Source organism: Barbus barbus (assembly GCF_936440315.1).
Source record: "Barbus barbus genome assembly, chromosome: 43".
NCBI classification, from domain to species: Eukaryota; Metazoa; Chordata; class Actinopteri; order Cypriniformes; family Cyprinidae; genus Barbus; species Barbus barbus.
The window spans coordinates 18,247,251-18,259,312 of NC_136721.1; the positions used below are offsets into that span (position 1 = coordinate 18,247,251).

At 36.0% G+C, this 12,062-nt stretch overlaps 1 protein-coding gene across 1 annotated transcript in view; it reads left to right on the plus strand.

Annotated features, from left to right (window-relative positions):
• Positions 1-12,062, plus strand: part of cacna1bb (calcium channel, voltage-dependent, N type, alpha 1B subunit, b) — a gene marked incomplete at both ends in the record, with an annotated part of 126,373 nt that overhangs the window by 9,678 nt on the left and 104,633 nt on the right. Inside the window, one exon of the mRNA XM_079404458.1 lies at positions 61-200. Coding sequence (XP_079260584.1) covers positions 61-200 — 140 coding nt within the window. The remainder of the gene's footprint in view (positions 1-60; positions 201-12,062) is intronic.

Below are 12,062 nucleotides of genomic sequence, written 5' to 3' on the forward strand. Positions count from 1 at the left end.
CTCTCTTCTTTCAAATGCACAAATACAAGTTATCCTTCTTTTTGCTCTCTCTTCCTGCAGGACGACACAGAGCCCTACTTTATCGGAATATTCTGTTTCGAGGCCGGCATTAAGATCATCGCCTTGGGCTTTGTGTTTCACAAAGACTCTTACCTACGCAATGGCTGGAACGTAATGGACTTTGTGGTCGTTCTGACAGGGTGAGTCCACAGCTGGGGAGGCAGAAACAGTTTCAAATGGACGTATATGTGTGTGTTCTATGTCTTCAGGAAAGTAAGAGATCGGATTTGTGTCTTTGTGAAAGTGCCTGTTACAAAGTGTTCTAGTCTGGTCCCCTTCTGTATCTGTGTAAACATTTCCCTCTGGCCGATCTTGTACTCCTAAAAAAAAAGTTGAGTTTTCAGATATTGGAGCTCTTTAGCACTATTTGTGCAGGATTCCGTTTCCAAATGATGTTTGAGTTACATGCCTCAGATTTCATACGCTGTTTGCAATTGTCTGTAGTTTTTTTTTTTAGGTAGGAATAGGAGTGTCTGTTTGGATGTGGGTATTATGGAAGGTCATCCTGAAACATTAAGTATATATGTGAGGCAATTAAAACCTTATGTGTATACTTAATGGGAGGATTTCATTATCTTTATATCAGATGGGATGCCAAAAGTATTTTAACTGTTATTTTACCTAGAATGTTAGCAAAATGATCTAAATCTATGATTAAGGTGCACCAGATAGCACAATAATAAGATTTGGCTTTAGCTACAGTATTTGATAAAGGTCAAAATAAATGAGGGGAGATGTTGTGAAAAATATGCTGTTCTTACGGATATTCCTATCTGGACAGGATTAGATCTCTCAAGGGGACCCCTGGTTTGGTTTTTTAATTTTTACCGAGGTTGTGTGACAGGATTAGAATGAAGTTGGTCTGTGAAACACAAATTTATTTGACTTGTTCAGGGAAAACTAGTTTTTGCTAGGGCTGTGTATTGGCAAGAATCTGGCGATACGATATGTATCGCGATACAGGGGTTGCGATACGATATATTGCGATACTGTAAACAAGGCGATATATTGGGATATTTCTTAGGAATAGGATATATTTTTTTAGGAAAGCTGTCATTAAGAGCACACCACCTTATGCAAACCTTAGCAATAAATAAATAAATAAATAAAAATTGTTTAACCAGAACACACTGGGATTTGTATTTGCAATAATCAGTCCCTGTAACATTCAACGTTATTGAACCACCTTTTTGTGCAGTACGAGTCAAGGGGGAAAAATTAAAGCGCTTGCAGGATTCTTTAGTTAAATGTATATGTATAAAATGTATTTTATAAAAAGACCATATATATTTTTAAACCTTGCTTTAAAGGTTAACAGTTTAAGTTTACAATTGTAATATATAATGTCATAACATTTTGATCTGAACAAAAAATTACATCTGCTTAATATCAGTGAAAAATAAAGTGATTGCAGGATTCCTAAAGAAAACAAAAGTATTGTAAAACAATAAAATAAATACATTCTCAACCTTTTAGCTTGGATTTCACACGTTTTTCGATTTGTGTTTATGTTCCGCATGGAATCGCTGAGACCGCGACGCGAGCACCGCTACCAGCTGCACAAAACACCCCCGAATTACGAGAGAAAGCTGCAGCCACATGGGCCTGCTTTCAATTGAAAGTAGCTAAAACTACGCGCTAGATGACATCATAATGGAAAATTCACTGATCTATATAAAGATGAATATAGATCAGTGGGCAGATGAGAATTTAGATAAGGTTTATCCAAGCACTATATTTGTCCCTAAACTTGTGAAAAAAGTCTCAAAAGGGGCAGGGAAGTCACTAATCTAGCTACAAAATAGATATATTTGGCTAAACTGCGCATGGCGACCCTAATGCCGGACGTTACCACAAAAGCTCAAATGACTCAAATTGATCCAGAACGGGAACTGGATCAATTCTTTCATCCTCCATTACTGGCAGCAAACTATATTAAGTCTAACATAGTGGCGTGCCGTAATGCTAGTATTTCCTGTCACTGTTTAAGTCCAGAGATGAAGACTGCTATCTAGCGGTCGGGATATGAACTCAAAATGAAACAACTGCCATGTATGAATCCTGTATGACTTTTTTTTTTTTTTGGAATATCGATATTCCGTTTTTGAGAAAGGGTACTCACGTGTATCGATATTTTCTTACACCCCTAGTTTTTGCTGTTGAGTAAAGTCTGAAATTTCCTGTTATTGTTTTTCTAATCAGCAGTGATTTCTACCACAGGTTAACTTAACAGCTTTTCTCTTTTTTCCCAATAGTGAAACTTTTTTTTCTTTTGATTTAGACCATTTTCTACATGTCCAAATTCATTGTTGAAACATTTATAAAGACATAAATAACTACACTACCGTTTCAAAGTTGTGAATCAGTACAATTATCACAGTTTCCACAAAAATATTAAGCAGCATAACTGTAATCAACATTAATAATATTTTTACTTAATAATATTTTTAATAATACTTTTTTTTGAGCACTCAATCACCATGTTAGAATGATTTCTGAAGGATCATGGGACACTGAAGATTGGATTAATTGCTGCTATGAATTCAGCTTTGCGATCACATTAATAAATTACATTGTTAAATATATTAAAATATTTTTAATTTGTCATTTTGTTATTTTAAGTTGCAATATTTCACAACATTACTGCTGTACTCTATTTTTTGATAAAAATCATTCCAACCTTAGGGAGCATCCAATGCATTACAAATGTTAAATATGAAAATGGCAAATATGAACCCAATAGTTTGTCATAAGAGTTTTAAGTCTGTTAAAAAGTCAGACTTTTAAAAAAAACTTATGACAAACTTTTTAACGGTAGTGTCAACTCGGGTTAATTTTTTTCCATTTTCAAATTTATATAACTTTTGTAATGCACTCAGGCGTTTTCCAGTGAATGTCCCATATAATTACCACTTTTTATGATATTGAAAGTAATACTGCATTCAGTAATGGGTTTAATGCAATTTTGGGTTTCTGTTTTGGTACGAGCTCAATGCTAATAGCACTGGGCACACAGTACTAAGTTTTGAGGATAAGGCGCAAGCTATAATGAGCCCAAATTTATATGCTGTATTTGTGCTATTTCAGCACATTTAATGTCTGGATAAGCTGGATTGCTATTGATTAGTGAATAAAATCCAGGGGATTTTGTGATGAAATGCAGCAAGAAAAAGTTGCTCAGTTTTACTTGCTTACTTATCATTCAGTTTTTAAGTGGTGAAATATTCATGGTTCAGTGTTTCTAGGTGCTTCAGGAGGCGAGAAGGAAGTTTTTAACTTGCATACCTGTGTGAAACTGTGCTATGAGCCAGTGCGCTGCTGAGGCGCAATCTCTCTCCTGCTGTCTAGATCACCGATGCAGAGCTGCTATCTATGTGCTGCCCAAGATGATGAAGTAGAGTAAATTAAATGTTTCAAGTCTCCACTCAATAGTAATCGACTTGTAAGATAGGCACACATTTAAATGTGACAAATTAATTTCACAGAGACTATTAGCAGTTCTCATCTCACATGTGTAATACTCAGTGACTGACACGATGTTAAAATGCTTGTATCAACATTTTTATATGTAGCTGCTCTCAGTCTGTGAATATGTCACCTCCATGTTGTTACATTTTGTATTTTTTTTTTTTTTTTTTTTTTTGCAAGGAACGCACAAAAATAATATTTTTGACGAGTCTTTATACCTGAAAATTTCATTTAGGGTATTTATCCCTTTAAAAGGGACCAGATTTGTTTCTGTCAGATTTGTAACTGTAGTGCAATTGCATTGCTTATCTCCAGGTGTCTGAACTCCCCGCACCTGATCTTTGTATTGTGGTCCATTCCCAGTCCACAGTTTGTTTGTCAAGCTTCCAATTACACTTTCAGAGACTGTGGATTTATGGAGCAGATAATGGCCATTCTGAAAATGGTCTTGACAGATAAATCAAAGATGGGCAGGGATTAAAAGCAGACAGAGTTAGAGGAGTATGACAGACTGTGATCATTTAAAAAAAAAGAAGAAGAAGAGAGCGACACCATAGAATGGATATAGATGGATTTTGGGGATCAAGATTTTAGTTGGAGATCAAAAACTTTGTGAGATGCATTTAAACCTTATCAAACTATGTTATGCATATTAATGAGGTGTTTGTCCAGTGCTGATTTGCTGACTGGGCCCTAGCCAAATTAGGATTACAATTAAGGGCTGCACGATTTGTTAGCCAGTCATAGCAGTGGGAGTTTACAATACAATCTCAAAGCAAACACACCCCTTACAATAAAGTGTTCAAATCAGAGTGCTAATTTCAGGGTAGATCTATTTATTTCTATATATTATAGCAATTTTTGATGAAATTAACATACTAAGATTATAAATGCACCTCAGGAAACATTCTTTTTAAAACCAAAAATGCATTTCAAGACCCTTTAGAAGCATCTGTTTGGTTCATAAGTATGGAAAGATGATTGGCCATTCCAAAATAGTCGATAGCCGATTATCATTTCCAAAAACACATTAAAGCGACTCAAACTCAGAGCTGATGGAGAGATGGAGTTTGTGTTGAGCAGCGTTTACTTCAAAATAGATCTAGATAATAATCCCTATAAAACATACAGCAGAGATATTTATTTTATAAAAGTGCAGCCTTTGTGATTTTGTTTTTTCGATTAAGCATGTAGGCCTACCACTTACCCTTTTTTGGCATGTTTGTAATATCCACAGACATAAACAGTTGGCAGAGGCTTTTGCTTAGTCTTATAGTCATTGTTTTATGCAGATTAGCAAAACAAGATTATTTTTTCCACAGTATATTCATTTTAAATGGCATCGCCATTCCCATACCCAGACATTGTGCTGTTATTACCATTGGCCACTGTTACCTCGACAACAGCAGTCTGGCCCATGCTGTCCTCAGGCAACCCGCTTAGACCTTGAGACAATGGCATGTTCTGTTCTTTTATATTTTTCAGCTGTGATCGTCCACGTCTGCAGCCCACTGCTCCTCTGATCCGATTCCTGTGAGACAGTACAGATTTCACTCTCTGTTTTACGTTGACGCATTATAATGGCTCCACCACCATTGACAGTGATTTTTATTGCTGGAAGCCAGTGTATCATTTGTTGTTAGTAGGCGTTTGTGTCACAAAATGCCCTAATGCTGCTGATCTACCTATAATCTAAAAACAAATTACATAATATAGATATACACTCATAGAAAGAGAAAAAACATTTTGGGTTTCCCCAAAGAACTTTTAGAACAGTTTCTTTAATGTGAAGAACATTTAATGATCTAAAGAACCTTTTTCCACTATAACAGTACTTTTGTCATTTCATCCTTTCATCTTTCCGCTATCAGGCTATCTTCGTCTCATTGTCTTTCCACATGTAGTGGAGATGGTTGAATATACGTTATCTGCTCATTAATTTAAAGATATCTTGGCTGAAGGTGAAATCTCAGTGCAAAATGATTGTTTAGCTCGTACTGGAAACACAGTCATCACTGTATGGATGATATTTTTAATGGGTGACATACAGAGCCATGAGACGCTGCCTTGGCAGAAGTGATGGAGAGGACATCACCGTAAGGGGCTGTAAGAAGCTTTTTAAAAAGAGAGACATTTCCTGAGCTTAGTTTCACTACACACAATTTCACTACAACTGACATACAATTGTGAATGTGCTCCGTTTCTTAGTGAATTACATTTCTTTGGGATTTGAACTTGAGACTTTTGTGTATTTTATATTTTGTTAAAGGGCTTGTCCATCATTCCGGAGAGCATTTGTTTGGACAAAAATCTGTGTAGTGCAAAATAAGTCATCAATATTTTTTCCAGTTTCTTTTAGTAATGCATCCTGATATTGAATCTGGTCAGGTTAGTCACCTTCCTGTCCGTAGAGGCAGGTTTGTTTTGAGACATGGAGCGTGCTGAATTACAGAGTCGCTTCATTAAGTTTGGTAATAAACACAGTGTTTCAGACCTTGCCGTGAATTTGGCAGACACAGAGATCATTTAATACCGCACGCTATAGATTTTCTAGATCAAGTGCATGTATATGGGGGCATGTGTGTGTGCAGTGGTTTCCACATCAGAAGAATAAAGGATGTGATGTTTGCCCATGCCTTTTCTCTCCTCTCCGCTACATTTCTCAGTAAGTGTCAGCCCGAGCTGGCCTAACCCTGACTTAACTCAATATTCAGTTGTTTAATGAATAGGCCGGTGTAACGGTGTTGCTCTGGGCAGCAGCAGACCTTTAATCTACAGCCATCACAAAGCAAAAGCCTCTAATAGGAGAATAAATCTCCTCCCCTCCCCACTCTGAGGTTCAGATCAATAGTACAATGTCCAACAGGAACAAAGCGAGAAAAGCAGAGAAGGGAGGAAGATGGAGATGGAGTAGTCTTCTGACGGAAATAAACAGCAGACCATTTGTAGTTGTGATTTAGATCGGTTTTGTTTTTCGTTTTTGTTTTTTGCTTTCTTTTAGTTTAGTTTTTTTATGTTTTAGTTTTGTTTCATGTTTTGGTTTGTTTGGTGCTTTTGTTGTTGTTGTTTTAGTTTTGTTTCATGATTTAGTTTAGTTTAGTTTTTGCTTTGCTTTTATTTTATATAGGGCCTAGGAGAAACACAAAAATATTATTTATTTTGAAGTTTGGTCACCTTTTTACAACTGATTCACAGGACTCCTATGTAGTGCCCCTAGCATTAGAAGAAGTGTAGCATTTTGTTGCTCATATGGGTCATACAGGTTTAAATCAGTCCAGTGATACCTCCTGATCCCAGTTCTCACTAATTTCCTGTCTTTTCTCTACTTTCTTTGTCAATAATATTGGCAGAAAGCCCCCAAATTAGGGCTTTGTATTGTATTATCAATGTACAACAATTTGATACAATGTATTATCACAATAATGTCATTCGATTGTGATTCAAACTGAGGCAAACATGATAGATTCCCAGCTATATGAAATTTCTATTAGAGATTCACCGATTACAATTTTCTTGGCTGATTCCGATTTTTTGGAAGTGTGACCTGCCAATACCGATTTTTGCCGATTCCGATTTTCTTTCTAAGAACTATAATTGACAGCATATACAAACAAAAATCTATGCAAATTTCAATGCAAAAATTGTTTACATAATAAAATAAATTATTAAACATTACAATTCCCCCAATTTCAACTAAGTTACAGATTTTCTCTCACTTAAACAACTCTCAAAATAAAGTGCTTTGTGACTGGATAGAGGAAGAAATAGTTGACTTAAAATTAGTTGCTGTATGTAACAAAACAGATGTCATTTCCCACTGTTTATAAATGGTCTTTTTTTCCCCTAACCTAACCTTATTAAATGTCATCTTTCACGTCAAATTCTTACTTTGTTTCAATTAATTCAGTTAGCATAATAAGAAACTGTAGAGTTGTTACCATTCAAATTAAATTAGTATTATCAAACTCCATCTTTCCACTGCTGAGGAAACAGAAGCTGCATCTGAAGTGGCATTAGATGTATTTACACAGACAGTTTGATGAAGATGAGGTCCCATAAATGCTTTTACGCTGCAATATTTCAAATGCATAAATAATTTTATAAGATTAATGTTTTACATATTTTTTTAAAGATTCAAGATTTTATTCAAGATTTTTATTTGTCACATACACAATTATACAGAGTATAACCAGCAGTGAAATGTAGGAAACATGGCATAGGCTAAACATATAAATAAATGTTGAAAAATGTAATGATACTTTGAATATGACTAAACCACCAGTAGGTGGCGGCAAGTGTCTGTTGAGTTAGTCATTTATTCATTCATTTAACCGATTCATTCAAATGGATGATTCATTCAGAAATTAGGCAAGTGACTGTCCTTATGAATGGGCCACTGAATCATTGACTCACTCGATTCGCTCAATAAAGATTCATTCACTTACGAAACACCAATGTGTGTTGTTCGGAGACACACAACAGTTCTGCTGTGGCTTTGATCTGAACTATTTTCGTCAGCGAAAATGAGCAAAAACGGTCAATATTTTGTCTAAAATCTAAGTCGCTTAATTTTAACTGCTTGTTTATTGAAATACTGTTCTATAAAAACAGTGTCAGATTGCAATCGTGTTGATATTGATATGCAGGGAAACATCATGGCTGTATAATGTTGCTTATCTAAATCATATTTCATCTTTAAATCGTAGAGATGCACCGATAATGAATTTCTCTGCCGATACCGATAGTTATGTACGAGTTAAAAATTTGATGTGGTCGCATTTGTTCCAGTGCATGGTCTGCACTGCTCCAAAACTTCTGCTCAGCTCCATGCATAAAGCACGTGCTGCAGAGCCGCCGCACAGTGCAGCAGGAGTAAGATTTCTGATCACGTGAAGAGAGTGAGAGAGGCCCTTTCAATGAGTGCTCTTTGGGAGCAGAGCCTGGTTTCTACTTGCCGTCAGCACCAGCGGCAAAAATGACGCGAATACTGAGGAAAGGATGGAGGACGTGATGGAGGATTTGGTTTTCAAGTGAAAGTAAAATAAAAGAATGCTTCATAAACCAGAGCAGGTGAACATGTTGGTTTTGTCATTGCTGTTTATCTCACGTTACGCTATGGAGGCTTTCTTTTAAATGTTCTTTATTTATTTGATTCCTCAGTGTTTGCTAAACTAGTGTAGCCTATGCCATGTCTTGTCTTATCCTTTTATTTTAATTACATTATATACAAACCCGATTCCAAAAAAGTTGGGACACAGTACACATTGTTAATAAAAACAGAATGCAATGATGTGGAAGTTTCAAATTTCAATATTTTATTCAGAATACAACATAGATGACATATCAAATGTTTAAACTGAGAAAATGTATCATTTTAAGGGAAAAATAAGTTTATTTTAAATTTCATGGCATCAACACATCTCAAAAAAGTTGGGACAAGGCCATGTTTACCACTGTGTGGCATCCCCTCTTCTTTTTATAACAGTCTGCAAACGTCTGGGGACTGAGGAGACAAGTTGCTCAAGTTTAGGAATAGGAATGTTGTCCCATTCTTGTCTAATACAGGCTTCTAGTTGCTCAACTGTCTTAGGTTTTCTTTGTCGCATCTTCCTCTTTATGATGCGCCAAATGTTTTCTATGGGTGAAAGATCTGGACTGCAGGCTGGCCATTTCAGTACCCGGATCCTCCTTCTACGCAGCCATGATGTTGTAATTGATGCAGTATGTGGTCTGGCATTGTCATGTTGGAAAATGCAAGGTCTTCCCTGAAAGAGACAACGTCTGGATGGGAGCATATGTTGTTCTAGAACTTGGATATACCTTTCAGCATTGATGGTGCCTTTCCAGATGTGTAAGCTGCCCATGCCACACGCACTCATGCAACCCCATACCATCAGAGATGCAGGCTTCTGAACTGAGCGCTGATAACAACTTGGGTTGTCCTTGTCCTCTTTAGTCCGGATGACATGGCGTCCCAATTTTCCAAAAAGAACTTCAAATTTTGATTCGTCTGACCACAGAACAGTTTTCCACTTTGCCACAGTCCATTTTAAATAAGCCTTGGCCCAGAGAAAACGCCTGCGCTTCTGGATAATGTTTAGATATGGCTTCTTTTTTGGCCTATAGAGTTTTAGCCGGCAACGGCGAATGGCACGGTGAATTGTTCACCGACAATGTTTTCTGGAAGTATTCCTGAGCCCATGTTGTGATTTCCATTACAGTAGCATTCCTGTATGTGATGCAGTGCCGTCTAAGGGCCCGAAGATCACGGGCATCCAGTATGGTTTTCTGGCCTTGACCCTTACGCACAGAGATTGTTCCAGATTCTCTGATAGAGTCTGCTTTAATGTCGCTTTTTTTAACTGTTAATGTTAATTTTGACAGCCCTAAATTCAACATTTTCTTCACTCACAGTATGAGTTGCAGTCTGACATGCTTTTCCGCCGCCTTTTGATTGACTGGATATAATCGGCCCTGATCATCGGCTGATTTTGAAAAATCAGCCAATGGCCGATAGTGAAATAAATTGCTTTTATCGGCCGATACCGATTGTTGGCTGATACATCGATGAATCTCTAATATTTTGTAAATGTCTTTTTCTACCGCAGTAGGCCTATGCATCTATTAATTTCTGTGAGTTACTTTGTGTGTGCAGTCTCTCTCACACACTCACTCTGGCACGACATAAATACATTATCACTCGCCGTTTACACTAGGGCTGTCGCGATTCGTCGCGACTAGGCGATTATTAAAAATCGTCGACTTCATTTTGCTCGTGTCGACTAACCGGCAAAATACCGGAAGTGGCGCATTTCACGGACAAGAATCCATAAAACACATTTTTAGACTATTTTCCAAGGCTGCATGATATATTAAACCCATTTAAAAATCATAATTAAGCATAATTGTGAATTCACAAAAGCTATGATTTAATTAAATAATTAACACAGTATATGCTCTTTAATTATTTCCATGCGTGTAGGTTAAGTACGTGCTTCTCACAGCAGCTCCGTTCACAGTAACTCCAAAGAAACTTATTTACATGTGTGGAGTATCTCATACTCATCTCTGCATGTTGTTGTGAGTTTGTGTTTAGTATAACGTTCGTCTGGGAACACAACGTGAAAATAAAATAAAAATTTCAAAATAAAAGCTCAACCCCTCACTCTGAGTTTACACGGTTTGATGTCCACATATTCATGTAATTACAGCGGCTATAGCATTTCTGTCCTAAAGAAATGGCCAAATATTAAAGATTAAGTGTGCATTTGAATTAAATGGATTAATATTGATTAATATTAAACAGTAATGTGTAAAAATAATCGTCAGGCCGTCGGCACCCCTGCAGGCCTTTGTTGTAATGCGTAATCTACATTAGATCTATTGTTTATAATACATTATGTATTTTAACAGTTTTGTTCAATAAACAACCATATGTTTCTTGCTTTTGATACTTTATTTGAACTAATTATTATTGCATCATTGCTATTATATATGTACTTTAAGTCATTTTAAAAGCTATTGTTCACTTAAATCCATTTTTATTACCACACAATTTAAAAAAAAAATAATTATAGGGCCCTATGAAATCCGTTTTATTTCCAAATTCAGTTTTGTTAAATTTTATTAATCAAAAAGCCTGTCTAATTAATTGAGTTTTACAGTTTTATTTGTACCAAATTCTGTTTTCCATTATTTTCTGGATTCCATTTTAATTGTAACATTACATTTTAATAATAAAAAGCATATCCAATTAATTGATTTTATATAAAAAAAGTATTTTTTCAGAAATACTGCACATTTACATTTTTCACCTAAATAAATTCTGGTAAATAATATTTATGGTAAATACTTCTTTTAAAAGTGTTTTTTGATTATAATTTTATTATTATTAGACTATAACACGTGGATATATTGTCATTCTCACATTATAATACTAAACTTTGATTTCAGTGATTTGGACTATGAGATGGACACTTGCTTCTTGCACTCTATGTTGCACTTCACAGGATTTCATAGAAATTTAGATTTCATTTGGTTTAATAAAATATTTGTAAGTAAAATTGTTGATTTTTTTGTGGGAAATTAGTCGTTTAGATTAATCGATTAATCAAAAAAGTAGTCGTTAGATTAATCAAAATAAAAATAGTTAAAAAGTCGTTAGTGGCAGCCCTAGTTTACACTGAATGCAATTAAAATTAGAATTATTCTTAGGCGAAACGACGTGTTTACACGTGACTGTGGGTGTGCGCATGGCTGTGACATCATTGCCTGCGCCGCTGGCAATAAAAGGATCAGTTAGGAATCGGCAAGACGTGAGACTGACCGGCTGGTCACCGATCCGGGGCGGTCATGCGAAAAATAGTCCGATTCCGATCACTGGCCGGTCAATCGGTGCATCTCTAATTTTCGATCTATTTTTGAAACAAATTGTTTCTTCTGTACTTAAACCGCAGGAAAAGATATGCATGCAAAATAAAGAATCATTGCAGTATCACAAGAAAGAGATTGAGAAAAGAAAAATAGCATTACAT